Raw genomic sequence first — 16,021 nt, forward strand, 5'->3', positions numbered from 1 at the left:
AATGAGGGTCAAACTACTGCTGCAGTTAGACACTTACCACATGCACTAGTTAACCACAGAAAACATGACCAGTGACTTTCATTCTTGGTGTACTGGACAGAGAAAGAAGATAAACAATGACCAGCGATATTTACCTGATCTTCCCTGCTTTCCTCTTGACCGGCTCTTCTTTGTACATACGAGTGCCATAAAAGTACCAGTAGAGGGCTCCGTTTCCATCCTGCCCCAGCGATTCCACTCTCAGGCTGTCTGCATTCAGTCCCTGATGGAGGATGGAGGGTGGGGGGTGGGTACATTACATTTCTTAAATCATGTGTAGGACTGTGTTTTTTTTTTTAAATCATCAGTCATTAGTGATGATGTCATTCAGTCCTTTGAGCCTACAGAGCTGTGAATCATACACAGACATGAAGCACTTTCACTCTCTTTCCGAGTGCATTCATAAATTTAATCTGATAAATGATTTCAAAAAATCTTATCTCATGAGGGAACTGGAAAATGTATTAGAGGAAAATTATAAACTGACAGTCGGGATGGAGGTAAAACTGTCAGGTTATTATTTGTTGCACCCTAGTTAATTCCAGGATATATACGTTGAGCTGCTGTTATCTTTGTCAGGTGTAAGAAAAAATGACCTGTAAATTCAGGACTGGAAGCATTCTGTTACAAATGTAGGTGTAGATGTAAATTAAAATCTTACAGCTTCTCTTTGGGCCACAGTAAAAAAAAAAATCCAGTGTTGATTAACCCATTAGTGCCCAAAGACTATGTTTAGTATGATTAGGAAAACATCTGTTCTGATTGGTCAAAAGTCTTGAAATTTGGTACGGGCACACTTTGGGCAAGTAGCTAACCGTATCTTTGAAGATTTAGATCATATTGGAAAAAAAAAAAAAAAAAAATCACACTTTTATTAATAATCAAAAGACAGGATTTTTGAAAAATTAGGAAAAACACTAACATTGTGTTTTCCATATGAATTTTTTTACCCTGCATATGTGTGAATATCTTTAATATTTAACTTGTTATGAGTTCATAGATACCAAATATTTGATTGTACTCCTTGTAGTTTCTGAGATACAGCCATTTTCTGATCATACTATATCTAGTCTTTGGGCACTTGGGACTACTGTTTTTTCCTAAAATATAATGGAGCCTATTGAAAAACAGTAGGTATATGTGCCCAAATACTAGATATAGTATGATAAGAAAAACTCACTTTTTCAGCCACGGTTTGACCGATTTTTTTTAATTGCTTCACATTTGTGAAAAATTCACAAAGGAAATTAAAAATGTCAGTTGTGCACAAATGAGTTAAAAGAATAGAATTTATGGTGCTTTGAAATTCACCAACTCGTGTGCTCAGGTGCTTTCACCCTGTACAAAAACTCAAGTTTAAAAAATCACCTGATGCATTATATACACACACACACACACACACACACACACACACACACACAGGCACAATTTAAACTACTTCTACTGTTAAAGGTAAAAACTAATTAAAGTAGTAGCAGGTGTTTCATGCACTAACTATAAAGTGTTAATGGGATACAATGCTTACAGGCTAGGTCAGTCATATTTCTGTGGTTTACACATTAACTCATGTAGCTTCACTGGTGTTTTTGCAAAACCTTGAACACCAGTATCATTGCACATAAGCGCATGGCTTTGATTTCAACCCAGTCACAAAAAATAAAACCTCAAACCTGAGTTTCATGCATAAAACCATGCAAGCATGAAAACAAATGTGTCTAAATTGTTTGAGCTGATCCTCATGGACGTTTTACCTTAAGCAGGTCAAAGACATCAGCGGCATCTAGGCGGTAGTCGCACAGCCGGTGCAGCAGTTCCACCTGGGTGCGAGGAGGCAGATTCTCAAAGGGACCATCTCGAAGTGGGTTGGGCTTCCCTTCTTCCAGCTCCCACCGGTAGCTGATGATGTCGTCCAGGTAACCGCTGAATGCCTCGGGGCTAAAGGGCAGAACAACAGAACGGATGAGAGACAGAGAGTGAGAGAGGAAGGTGCTATATGTTTCTCAAGACCAGTTACATAAGTTGACATTTGTTATTGAATACTTATGAGACTGTTTTGACACCATACAGATCCCAGCAAAAATACCACCATAATCATTTTAATATGTTCTTCAGTGAAAAGGAGAATATTGATGTTTATATGATCCTTCCCTCTAATATCGCAAATCATATTGAAATATCAGTCAAAATAATCACAATTAGATTTTTTTTTTTTAATTGTTCAACCCTAGTTCAAACTGCCCTGTTGAGACAGAGAAAAACTCTGACTAGTTTCTTTGAATGGGAGTGGGGTTGTCTCTCTGCTATGAGTGGAAGCTGGTAAATAAATGTTGGTTCCGGTTCAGGTCTCGCCGATTAATCTGTACCTTTCAGCTCCAACTCACATGAACAGAACAAGGGCTTGGGGCAGGGGTGAGCATCTATGCAACGGCAAAGAGAAAAGAGGGACAGAAAAAAAATGGCTTATCTTGAAAGAGCAGTGTGCACTTTTCACACAGCTGCAGCCCCCCTCCTCCCCCCCTCTCCCCTCCTCACTACCCCATCTCTCTCCTACTTTCTGTCCCTTCGTTCTCCCCAACATGCTCCCTCCCTTCTTTCCCCCGCTCCGGCAGAGCGTTTAACACGTGCGGATGAAAAGGGCAGCTCTGTGAAAGGCTAGTGCTGAGCAGCCACCCCCAGGATGCCAGCGCCTGTCCAGTCCAATAAAGCAGGTTGTCCTCCTGTTACCGGTTGCCTGGCTGGAAAAACTGGATCATTCCTGCCTCTCTGCTTATCGGTTCACTGGTACCACTATGCTACTCTTTAATGATGGGCTACGATAGGAGGTGTGTGGAGGGGGAAGCCCCATGAGAGATTAAACATATTTGTGGATTTGAATAAAAACCTCTGCTACACACTCACTTTCTCCCATCATTTGATTACAGAGGAAGTTTCAGTGGTTGTGTTGTTTTCATATACTTCTGTAGTAGTATAGCATTATTTCACCACAGACCTTTAGTCACCATATGGTGAGTAAATTCTGACTCAGCGAGTCATTGTGCCGATGACTCACTTCCTGTGAAGGCTCTTGGGTGTTATGACTAATTTGAAGTAGATGGAAATACTGCTTTTGTCTTGGAAGCTACATATCAAACTGGAAAAAATGTGCATTGATAATTTTCCACTGTGCCTATGATGTTTTATTAAAAAATTGCAGGAGATGCTTCCACTGTTCTAGTTCTGGCAAGGTTTAGAGCTGAACCTACATTTGTAAAACCTAATTCAACAATACAAGTCAGTGCAGGTTTACAGCTGCTTGAAGAACATCAAACAGTAGGATGCAGGTCATCTTGTACCATATTCCCTTGCCCTTTCTCCATCAGAATGCATGTTAACCAATAAGCTTGCTGTGGTAGTCGATGTTCCCGGTGTTACACGGTGTTCAGGAACACACCGATTACATTACTTGGCCACTGCTCCCACTGTCGTTTTGCTTTTTTTCATATAAATAAAACCCATTTTGTTCATTTTCACGTATCAGCGCCGTGTTATCAACACATAGTCGGACACCAGACGCTGCTCCATACGAAGTCTCAGCACAGAGCAGCAGGAGTCAGATTTCACTCACACACGGGATGAGAGAGAGTTGACAGGCAAGGTGATGGCGGAGGATTTGGTGTCATAGTGAAAAGCAAAAGCGCATGTTTGGCAATATTTCTGATTTAAACCCAAGGCTATAAGGGAACCATAACGTTAATAAGGCAATCGCCGTGTGGAGAACAGAGTGGTCACAGCCGGCGTGCACGGCGGATAAGCACCGTGTGGAAACCTGTGGCCCCTCAGTGAAAGCTTGACTGGAGAACAGCCAACCAACGGTAAAGATCAAAGTAAGCGCGCTACAGATATTGAGCGTCATCTTTTCTTGTAAAATGTCCGGATTTAATCAGTAACACCGGTGTTGTTACAAGTTTATTAACCGGTGGGAAAATGTCCTCACCGTCACATCCATTGTAACCAATAAACCCTTCCTTGCCAAATTCATTCTTTACTGAAAGCACTCGAACAAAGCCAAAACACTGCCGGACCATTGTTGTCAGTTTTTTTATGACAGGAGGTGAGCACAATATGAAAAGCTACAGCAAGAAACTAAATACAAGTAAAACACTTTGGGAAACAACAATGACAAGAATGATGTGTTGGAGAGTAGGACTGGACCTTCTCAATACTTCTTTGAGCTGACTGAAATGTGTCCACAGTGCAGAGTATTGTAAACTATTAAGGCCCTGACACACCAAAGCGACGGTCGGCCGTCAGACAGTTTGGGGCCATCTGTGAGCGTCTGTCAGCCTAGTTTTTACGGTGTGTCCTGCACCGTTTGTTCTAGTCTGCCCATGTCGAAGGTTTTTCGGCCGATTCAGCGTGTTGAATTGGCGGCGGCGCTCGTGGGCGAGAGAAATCACTCCAACTGGCGGTTCAGCTTAAACAAATCAGTGCACGAGAAGAGAAACGGAAGGGAGGAAAGCAAGCAAGCCAACGAGTAAAGTCAAGAGGGAAAACACAGAAGGCTCTTCTCATTTTTCATCTTCATCTCATCTGATGACTTCAGTACACGGATAGTTTCAATAGAACGACATGGCCATCTGGAAAGAAGCTAAGTTTGAGTGAGAGTGGTGTGAAAATGATCGGCAAATGACGCTTTGTTTCATGTCCATATCATGATGACGGCTTGTATATTCGCAGTCCTCGGTCTTCCGGTTTCCCTTTTTGAATGACGAATACAGACTACCGTGACCTGCTGGTTTTGAGAGTTATTTCATGTCATGCAGAACGTACGTGGAAGTTGGCCATTAGCTGTAGACTTTGCGGTGTTCGAGTGCAACTTTCTGGCCAAGACAAAGGCAATGTCAGGCGACTCAATGTTCAGCCTACGTCATCGCTAGTTCTTTGAGGTTGGGTTGGTCTGTCTGGGCCTTTAAGTACCCAAAGCTAGCATTGCATTTCTGGTATTTCAGTAAGATATCTATACAGTACGTTTCTGGTATAGCAACAAAAACAAAGGTGTCACATCAATATCATATTTAGGGTTGTCACGGTGAAGAAATATCCCCTGCAGAATAATGATTGGCTCAATGGCACGATATGTGGTATTAGCGGTAATTGTTTTGTTTTTGCAAATCCTGATTTTAGTGCTATATAAATAAGCTTTATTGTTACGCTATTAGTAGGTATATTGTTCCTACCCTTGGTTGTGTTGCTATGATACGGAATATCTGAGGAAGGGAAAATGACGGCACAGGGTAGAGAACTTGCTCTGGATGAAGGGAAGGCTGAAACACGTAGGGAGAGAGGACAGACCTGCCGGTCCATGTGTATTCATTTCTCCTCTCTTGTTGCTGTTGTTCAGCACTTGCAGCCTACATGTAGGATGTGACAGTTGTTCTTTGTGGTAGGCTATTTGTCACGCCTCTCCTCCACTGTGATTGGACGGCCGGGTAAAAAGTGACAGTGACGAGCGCAGCGTTTGACCCAAAGTGGTTTCAACTCTCGGCGACCAGAAAAAAAAACTCCAAAGATGCAGCGCTCAGCGCAGAATACACGCTCAGTATTCAGTGCCTCGTCACGCTGCTGGAGAAAAAACAAGAAAGAACATGAACATGGCGTTTGTGGCAGTTGCTTGCCATCCCCTGCGTTTGGCTTGTCAATAGCGCGGTATTGCAATATTGCGGTTATTGCGACAACCCTAATGATATTGGTATCTTATCACAAACTTTTGAATGATTCCCACAGCCCTATTGGAGAGAACGCTAATTGCTTGAATCCTGCTTTGTTTAGCTTAATGACGATAGGCACCAAATTCCCTTACTATACTGAAAACACACCTAGACCCAAAACTAAGGTATGTTTAGATTGAACTGTGAACTTTGCATACCTCTATACCGCTAGACTTCAGTATCATTTGCAACTGGTCAACTGTCACAGTTGCATTTTTTTTTTATTATCTGCACCTGTGTTTTCCAGTTTACTATGACTTCTCCCTCGGCCCTGACTCAAAACCTCATCCACCGGTTGTGGATGCCATAGAGTGGCAAAGTCCTGCCCCATCCGGTGGACCACCATGGGGCCTTATTTAGAAAAAAATGTGTATGGGAGTGAAGGACGAGAGACAATTATTTTTTGTTTGACTTGTGTCGTGAATCGCACATATAATGTTTGTCAATTTCAAACATAATTTTGCAAGTCAAGAAAGTCACAGTTTTTTGTAAAACTGTTGAAGTATAGGACTGTGAAAATATGTAATTAGAAAGACTACACACCCAAAAGTAGCGTAAATGACGTCTCTCTCGCTTAAGCTATGATACCTGTGTGTTTCGTACTGTGATGTATAAGGTCTGATCGTTCATTTGCTTCCCGGCTGATAAAAAGACCAGGAATTGCTGGATAAAGCACATCAGGTAAAATAACGTTTCATTTGTGCGTGGAACATAGCTAAGTTAGCTACTAGCTAGCTAGTGTTGGTGACGTATACTGTGAGAAATGAGAGATGTAGTTCACCGAGTGCTTTCACACAAAACTAAACAATACTACAACAGACCTACGAAAAACTGTGACTTTCTTGACTTGCAAAATTATCTTTTATATTGATAAACATCATATGTGTGATTCATGGTGCAATTCAAACAGGATCAAAAAATCATTTGTCTCTGGACGTTGACTCTCGTACATATTTTTTCAGAAATAAGGTCCCATCAGGTCCACCGGAAGGGGAGGGACTTTGCCTCTCTATTAAACAAAAAGACCTTAAGCTGCAGTGACATTACTTTCAACAGCATTTTCCAATATACCAGATTCTTTACTTAATTCTATACTTACGTGATGTCATTGCGCTGGTAGCATCCCTGCAACAGACAAGCAATGAGGTCTCCGAGGAAGTCAAAGTCCTGCTCTGACAGGGCTTTCTCCAGCTCCTGTATAAACACAGCAAAGGAGACAGTAGGGTCAATGCACACGTGAAGAACTCTGCAAGTACTTTCACCAAACAGACCACTTATCGATACAAATTTACAGATATAACAAATTAGTAAATGTTTGCCACAGCTCAGCCGCATTATGATGGGACCAGGAGTATAAAAGGATCTCTTTCAGTAAGCATTATGAGCAAAACGCAGGTGATTTTTGATGTGTCAAAGAATTGTTAGTCATCATATTAGAAAAGAAAAAGCAATATCTCAGTTGTGAGAGGATATGATGCATCAAAAGAGATTATATTAGTGAGTCACTCAGCATACGTGCCTGACAGAGTCGGTATCAGTGTAAGGTAAGCTGGCAGAGGTAGACAGTAAGAGGGATGGTTGGAATTTGTCTTATTAGGGCTTCTTGGTTTGCCAGTGGTTGTTTGGCTGGAGCCGAGGTTCAAGTTCAGCCATGACCCCTCTCCTGCCTGGCATTGTGTTTCCGCCATTGAGGTTTTATGAAGCGGCAGTAACCGGCAGAGCAAACTCTAAAAGACCTGAAAGCACCAAGGAGAGATGGGAGGCAGCAGGGGCTTGGAGCTGCAACACAGCCGTGCCCCCTCCTCTCCTTTGCTGACCAACCAAGACATAGCACCCCACACGGCTTCCCAGCATGCACCGCTCTCCCCAATGATACCCAAAAGCTCTGGAGTAGAACAGGAGGGGAGAGAAAGCGAAAGAGAGAGACAGAGAGAGAGAGAGAGAGAGAGAGAGAGAGAGAGAGAGAGAGAGAGAGAGAGAGAGAACAGGAGGCTGAGAGGGCAGAAATGCAAATGCAAAGTGCTCCGTAAGCCAAGTGTCCATTTCACTTAAAGCCCCCTTTTTGCAGGATGCAAACGAGCCCCTTCAGGCCCAACAGTTGCTCTTCAGAACAAGAACATGACTGCCCGCAGCTGACCACTCCTTAGTCCTTGCTCTCAAACTAGCAACAGATTCAAATTCTTTCTCTGTTTCACTCTTCCTCTCTCTCATAAACATTCACAAAAGTACTACTGCAGGTTCAACAGGTTATAAAAAAAATGGTCCAAAATTATCTCAAGGGCGAGGAGGCACGTTTAATTATTGTGCACTCACTCGTCTCTTCTCGCTCTGCCTCTCTCTAGAGGAACCTGGTTGAGCTCAGGGGTCACCAAAGGTCAGCGTACACACCTCCCGGCCATGGAGAACGACGGAAGCCAGGAGCCGACAAGTCAGCACGATGAAAAACAGAGGAGGAGGAGGGAAGAGACAGAAAGGAGGCTGAGAGAGAAGTTGAAAAACAGGATAAGATTAATGTTGCTGCTTGAGGTTGGAAAAGAAGGCAAACTCAACAGGCTGCTCCTGCTTCTGACTGAAGCTAAAGAAACATACCAGGAGAGCAACTCTGATGACAGGAGATAAAAATCAGCTACGTCTCATGACTCAAGAGAAGAACAGTACATGGTACAGTACAGGTTTTATGAGTACATCCTAATGACCAATTTTAAAGTCTCACAGTGGCAAAGGAGACAGATTCTAGTGGATTTTATTGATTCAACAACAAGACATAAGCAGGAGGACTTGGTGAGTGCATGTGACCTGCATATGTCCTGTCAAATAATGGCACAGCAACTGGTTGAAATGTTTGTGTCTTCGTACATTTAGAGACCAAAAATGTAAAGAAACATAGAATTTGGGGCGATTGGGTGGTCAATACAAACAGTCTCTAACAGTATCTAGCATCAAGGGAGGCATAGCTTTGACAACAAAGAGACTGATTAAATGTTTAAACAGTTGCTCAAGCAAGTTCTCGTGTGTATGTATGCTACCCAGCTGCAGAACTATGTCATAGCCGTGAGCTCTGATCATTAAAGGATAGAAAGATAGTGACTGTGTGCATCTCTGTGTGTACAAGCGCATGTGCATAGGATGCCGAGAGATCCTGTGTCACGCTCCCTTCCACTTCCTGGTCCCCTGTCAGGCAGCCTCTGGGCCAGAGTGAGCCCATCCATCAGAGACAGACTGCACTTTGATCACACTTTGCAAGCAAAAGCTGAGGGGCCGGGGCCGGGGGAAGAGTGGAGTACAGCACGGCAGAGTGGAGGGCTCGCTACAGCCCCTGGATTAACACCACCCTGCTCCACCTTTGAAGTGCCACACTGAATCTCAGATGGCAGAGGGAAGGGGAATTAATGTGGTGTGCATGCCCTTTCTTCAGCCGTCCATCCTGCCGTCCAATCCCTCTGTGGCCTGGTGCTAACTAACACTCATCTTGATGAAGGGCTGCAAGACAGCAAGGACACTCCGCTGCAGCTGGACATGTCCTGTGGGAACCTTTCCCCCTCTATCGGCACATACACACAAAAAGCAGTGACCAAACTAATACACTACAAGGACACGACCCACAACCTTTGGCAAACACAGTCAACAACAGACAGAGAGTGCACACTTTTACCGACACTCGTTCATACACGTGCCTTAACAGAATAAACACTTTGCAGTACTTTGGTTGCTTCACATTAATGATCAATGGGGCTCAAAGATAAGAGAGCTGAATAAGTGATAAGCTATAAAGAGTATAAATCATAAGGCTAAACTGTCAGATTTATCACTAAGCTACTGCGGTGAACAAAACAGGCTATTCGTATTCACACACACGGACAAAGATTGGAGGGTGAGTCAAAAGGTGTGTCATCACCACAGCCCCTCTTTAGGGCCTGGCTCGCAATCAGCAATTCACCCTGAAGGTATTTGCCACTTCTCTCACCCGACTCCCCTGCTGTTTCTCTCTCTGCTTCTCTCGCTGGCTTAACCTCTTATTCCTCTCACACACCATTTTCCTCCCCCTGTCTTGCAGCACAGTGTCTACGAGGGCCTCTGAGGCATTCTATTATTCCCCTGACAACACCCAATGCTCCGCTCTCCACCCCACTCTTTTCCTCTCTCTGTATTCCTTATCTCTACTCTAACCTCCACACATTGTCCCCCTCTCCAGCCAGAGCCAGTTGCTGGCTCCGCTGTAGCCGAGGACATTGCAGACTCTTCTTTTTGTGATTGGCTGCGCGATTCTCCCAAAGTTATTTATTGGCACAGTAGGGAAAAACAAAGCAGCATCTAGACAGAAAATCTCCACTCAAAACAATTGTTTGAGGCAGCGTCCCACCTATCCATCTATTCAACAGAATGACAAACAGTGTGAGAAGTAACACCTGTGGTGTCAACGCAGCTTGCCGCTTGTCCTGTTCTCATTCTAACAAGAACCTGTCACACCTAATGTACCTTCACATTAAGAGAATAAAACGCTTGATTTTCCAAGTAAAGGTAGCAGCTTCTGTCACTCACACAAGCAATGCCTTCATATCATTTTAACCACAGGCGCAGTTTGCGTTGGTTCAGGGGGCTCACTGAAACCCTTAGAAATGCATCTACATTTTTTTTGTAATAACGCAGAACTAATAATTTATTGTAATGATGAATAATAGCGACCTTCTTGTGTCTTCATATTGACAGAATAAGAAATCAACAAGATAAGAAGATAGATTTGTGGTATTTTTATTTACTTATAGCCTAATAACATCAGACACTCTGTCCACACACCGTTAAATATGCACTTTCTGTTATACCATGCAAACAAACCACGTATCTATCAGCTGTGAGCTCAAGATCAGACCGGAGACATAACCACTTAAAAGATGGGTGAGTAGTAGGCTACTTGCTCTCTTCAGACGTTTGTGTTTTTTTAAACAGAAAACACAGGTTTTATACTGCAATATTTACTGAAAATGACATACAATGCAGCCAACAGTAGCCTAAGTAAACTTTCAGGCGATCTCCTGGCAATCCCTCTCCAGCCAGCTGTCACCTTATTTAGGTTTTTGTAGTGAAATGGGGAGGTATAGTATAGATAACTCCTCATTTCAACTTCACGAATCAGCCGTTCCTCATCCGTTGCTGCGCTTTCAAAGCGAGCAACGGGAATAAATATAAACAGGGCATCTGACAAAAGTTAAAGTTCAAACTGCGCCTATGATTTTAACACTATGTGGCCAGCCACCAACACACAAGTTATTGTGTTATCCATATCCATACCACTAATGTAGTTTCAAGTCTTCTTCAATACAGCATGATGTTCATAACAAACCAATAGAGATGATGAAAAGCCGGGGTTGTGCTGTGTCCCCCACTATTCAGCCCACAAAGTACATGCATGCAGTTTGTCAAAGTCAGGTAGGCTTGAAGCTGTCAAAGTAACTTGACAATATAGTGGTAGTCTGCCTCCAATTTCCTCAAACCTAACAAATCTCAAGTAGCCTTTGAACACATGTAATGATTCAGAAACGAGGCTAAAGGTTTCACTTTATTGTAGGATGTCAGAATCAGCATATGAACCCAATAACAACCAACTCTCAAACAGGGCACAGGTTGACCTGTTTGAGACGCCTTTGCCCTCTCCAGAGTCCATCACTCCTTCATATATAAAACACAAAATACTCATGATGAAAATACTTTGCCCAACCATCACCCTCGCACATTACAGACTTGTCATGTTCTTGTAGGTAACTCCTCATTCAGGCCAGCACTGCGACTTAGGTTCTTTCTGAATGAGTTGACACGTGTCAGTCAATTCTCAATTACAACCCTCCTCCCAACCACGGTTAAACATGGGTCAGACGCTTCGTTGGATACCTGGCTTTGATGTCTCTGCGTCTCTGTGTCTCTATTAGGGATGGAAATAATTGAATGATATTGACGACTAAACCTCATTTAACTGACTCCCCAAAGAGAGAAAGATAAACAGACAGAAGGGAGAAGCAAAAAAGTGCACAGCAAGCAAGAGTAGGAGCGTGCATATGGACAAAAGAACAGACGAGAACTGAAACAGCTTTTATATAGTACAGATCCAGTGTAATTCTGTGTGTTTCTTTGGTTTACCAGTGTGGCATTAACTACAGTCTCTGCTACCAGAGATTAACCTGTGACAGCTGTCTCATAAGAATGGGTCCAACATGGGTCAAACGCGCATTCAGAAACACTGCATCATATGCATATCTGCACTATGAAAGGGGTTTAATGGTGCCAAGCTAAAAAGAGGACAAAATTCTAGGTCTCTGTTTGACATGATGATGGTAAATGTTACGAGACATGAGACATAAATCAACTGAGAAGAGGAGAGGAGCAGACTTTTTCAAAAGAAAGGAGGCTAAACTGACTTCAAGGCAGAACACACACCATCTGCGTTTGCAGATAATAGTGAAATGTGCTTTTCTCAGTGGACGCCAATGGCCCCATCATGTGTCCCATTCGTATCTATAGAGAGAGAAAAACTGAGATAAAAGGTGTCTATGTGTGTTTGGCCAATGCATGCAGCAAGAGAGAGAGAGAAAGAGAGAGAGACAGGGTTGTGATAAGCAGTGGAGCAGCGTATGTATCAGCAGCTCCAAGGTTGTGGCAGATCACAGAGCCTGTAGTATCAGGGGGGTGGCCTCTCTGGCTCCCCTCACAGCAGATACTTTCCATGCCACTGCCGTTAACAGCTCCTCCGGGGTCTATATCACCAACAGTTGGAGGACGTGTGCACAGCTAGCTGGAAGGGGGAAGGGAGGCCTGTTTGTTGTGTAAAGGCCCCTCTCTTCCTCTCCTTTGCTTCTTTCTTTATTTCTTCCTCCCCCACTCCCCTCCCACTTTCATCTCACACATGGTTCCTCCAGGAGCCATCATCTGACAACACCCTCCACCCCCACACGTAACCACCTCCTGCCACATGACAAACATGCGCGCACAGCCATAACACCACAGGAAAACGCCCTCGCATCCTCAGGATGTGCCGTTCATCTGATCATCAGAGGAAAGCATCGACATCTTTGAGTCGCTGCCAGAAGCATCTGACTGACGCATCAAAACAAGAACTTGTTGGCTGATTTGCCTGCGTTGTCGGTCTTGATTTACAACATGTCTGTTGGAGCCAGAGTGAAACAATGTGTCCTCCACACCTGTCTTAACTAGCATTTTGACACATTCAAACAACTAAAGCCTCCAGGCGAGGACGCCATTTGTTTATGAAAATATGTGAACAGGAAGAACGACTGCAGGTTGATCTAAGGGAGCAGCACTGCCAAGTAGGAGCAGTGACAAACACTAAATATAGCTCATACACAACACAACTGTCAGCTTCAACTTTCAACTGAGTTTTATTATAGTATGTCAGGGCCAGATGGGACAGGTGACTGGGCTGTATGAAGGGGAGAGGCTGTGTGAGGAAGGGAATGGACGGTGGACAGATCCCTCCTGAGACAGACGGAAACCCTTTGCCTTGGCCTACCTCGCTTGCTATATGGGTGAAGATCATTAAGCACAGGAGATGGGAGGCCACCCAGTGCAGCCCAGTGCCTCTCATACTTCCACTGTCAGCTCTGAGGAAACCACACCATCAACTTCCTTATATAAAATGGAGCTTCCTGCTTCAGCTGACATCCCAGTGGTCCCATTCGCTGACTACATAAACATGCTCCCACATATACGTGCACATATACACACAACCAGATCGTTAAAATTCAGCCTGCTGGCCCAGAGGAGAAAAAAATAGTCCCTGACCAGTGTGGTTGAAGACGGCGGAGGGAGGAGTCTTGAAATGGAGAAAACAACATGAGGCAGATGGTTTGCAGCCTTGGAGTTAAAGCACATAGACATGAGGAGGAACTGCTACTTGACAGGAGAGGAAAAGTAGCCTTTAGAGAAAATGTTTAATTCTGACATGTTAAAGCAGCAGTGGGTAGAATTGGAGCAAATAGGATTAAAAAAAGTTATTTTTATAAAACGGTTACTATATCCTGAAAGTAGTGCATGAGACGGGTAATCTGAAAAAAATCATGTGTCCTCCGGTGCTCCTAATGGCATCTGCAAGATTTTACAGACTGGAGGAGAACAACCAATCAGAGCCGAGCTGGTGCCTGCCGTCTCTGAGCAGATGTCAATTACTCGCGAACTCCGATCAAACAGTCAAACTAGGAGCGCTGATCAAATATGAATCAATATTCTGTTACGTTAATGCCTATTTCTTGCCTCAAGTGTTTTCAGAAACATCTTGTAGTGTACTGTTTAGCTGTAAGATGAGAAAGTTTGTGACCCGACAGCCATGTTGAGATCAGTTGAGGAAATACCATGCACCGCTCACCAGCCGTAGCAAACTTTCTCATTTTAAGCCATGAGGAGGTGCAGAAGTCTAGTTTTCTCTCAGAACCCTTGAATTACAATATGCTGAAAGGCTATTATGGATTTTTTGCCAAATGATGCCAACAATATTCTGCCTACTGCAGGTTTAAGTGGCGCACTGAGAACAGAAGTGCATCTCTTTACAAAATGTAAGTGAAACTTTGGAGACACTGGTCAGGGGTAAAGAAAGACGCCTAAATATGTTGGGCGAACAACCTCTGACTGAACGCATGGCTGTGTTTACAGGTGGGAAACCTGTACAAGTGACTAGTGAATTTGTGTATCACAGGAAGTTAAGATAAGATAAACTCCAAGCCGCTGCATCACAAAACACACTTGCCAACCACGTCACAATGCACATACATGCATAGAACGTAGATCATACATACATACGCTCATGCATAGATGTGCTTACATTCACATGTTGAGTATGAGACAGTAGTTCTTTAAAATAATAAAAAGTTAATAAAAACAATACTTTCAAATAATAAAACCAGGTATAATCAAACCAGATAATATACAGTATAATGAAATTGCTATATTTTAGTCCCCAAATAAAATCATATACTATTTGTTAACTAATATTTTGATGGAGGACGGAATGAATATATTTTTACCGGTTTAGCCTGCAATTTGGCATTCTGAACCGTCAGCTGAAGGCAACACCTCAAGTGTGTTGGGTCGTTCAGATTTGAATTCCTGAACACCGATTTTTCAAATAAAGACTGAAGATGGTGATGTTCTTTTTTCCCTATGATCTTAGTAAAAAGTGCAAGACTTTAACTGTAGTCTTTGCACTGTGTTTTCACATTTAACAGGAGACGTGAGATGACAGTGTGTTAGGTTTTGTCGGCTCTACTTCTTTGAATTCAGCCTGGCGTGTCAAGGTCCTGACATTCCCAAACAACGGCGCAATAGCTCCAAAGGCACTTAGGCCACGTTTAGACGGCATGAACCTGGGGTGAAATAACCCAGCCCTCTAATTCATTTGAATAAGACCCCTCCATTGATTGCAGGGTCAGCCAGCAAAAAAGAACTCTGCAGCTTTTGCTGCAACGCAATGCAACACTATCTGGTAAGGCCCTGTGTTGGCTAATGAAATATGTGCAGGCGCACATTCCTAGTAGATTGCTTTACAGGGCTGTCCCAAAATCCCAATTTTTTGGGCTTCAAAGCTTCGGTGAGAAATATTCAAAGGTATTCGAAGCTTTGGGACAATACCGCTACCGTACGACTGTACACACATGCACCTCTACACATAACAAACAGTGATATCCGTCTGAGAATAACTAATAATAATTCATGCTGAATATGAATAATGAATAATGTTGTGGGATTATTACTTATTTCATGGGCTATTTTGGGATTTATACATTATAATTACAGTATATATATATATATATAAACACACACTTACAATATATATATATATATATATATATATATATAAAATGAAGCATTCAAATACTGCTTGGGATGTCGATTGCTATGGTAACGGTCAAGGCTTTGAAGCAGGGTCATATAGGGTCAGCCCTATTGCTTTGTAACATGAACCCTGTATTTCCACTGTTTACCTTTTAAAAAATAAAAAATAGTTGCCACTGTGATAAATTTCCAGTCCTGAAAAATCCTGTGTGTGAGTATTACAAACCATTAACTAATGTTTTGGTGTCTGATAAGCCTTAAATAATTCCTATAACTGTACTTCTACTACAGGATCGTATTTCATTGTCTCAGCAACACGCCCCCCGCAACAGAGGGCTGTTTTCGGTCTGAATCCCCACTAATTGATTTGAATGACGCCCCTCCATTGTGCCAATGCCGAGGGC

General features: G+C 43.0%; 1 protein-coding gene across 2 annotated transcripts in view; it reads right to left on the reverse strand.

The window, feature by feature from the left end:
- Positions 1–16,021, reverse strand: part of LOC119487568 (cat eye syndrome critical region protein 2) — a 48,397-nt gene that overhangs the window by 20,902 nt on the left and 11,474 nt on the right. For both annotated transcript variants that reach the window (XM_037768561.1, XM_037768560.1), the window contains exons 2-4: positions 6,886–6,980; positions 1,791–1,974; positions 135–262 (exon numbers count right to left, since the gene is read on the reverse strand). In XM_037768561.1, coding sequence (XP_037624489.1) covers positions 135–262; positions 1,791–1,974; positions 6,886–6,980 — 407 coding nt within the window. The remainder of the gene's footprint in view (positions 1–134; positions 263–1,790; positions 1,975–6,885; positions 6,981–16,021) is intronic.

The sequence above is a fragment of the Sebastes umbrosus genome, chromosome 4, assembly GCF_015220745.1.
Source record: "Sebastes umbrosus isolate fSebUmb1 chromosome 4, fSebUmb1.pri, whole genome shotgun sequence".
NCBI classification, from domain to species: Eukaryota; Metazoa; Chordata; class Actinopteri; order Perciformes; family Sebastidae; genus Sebastes; species Sebastes umbrosus.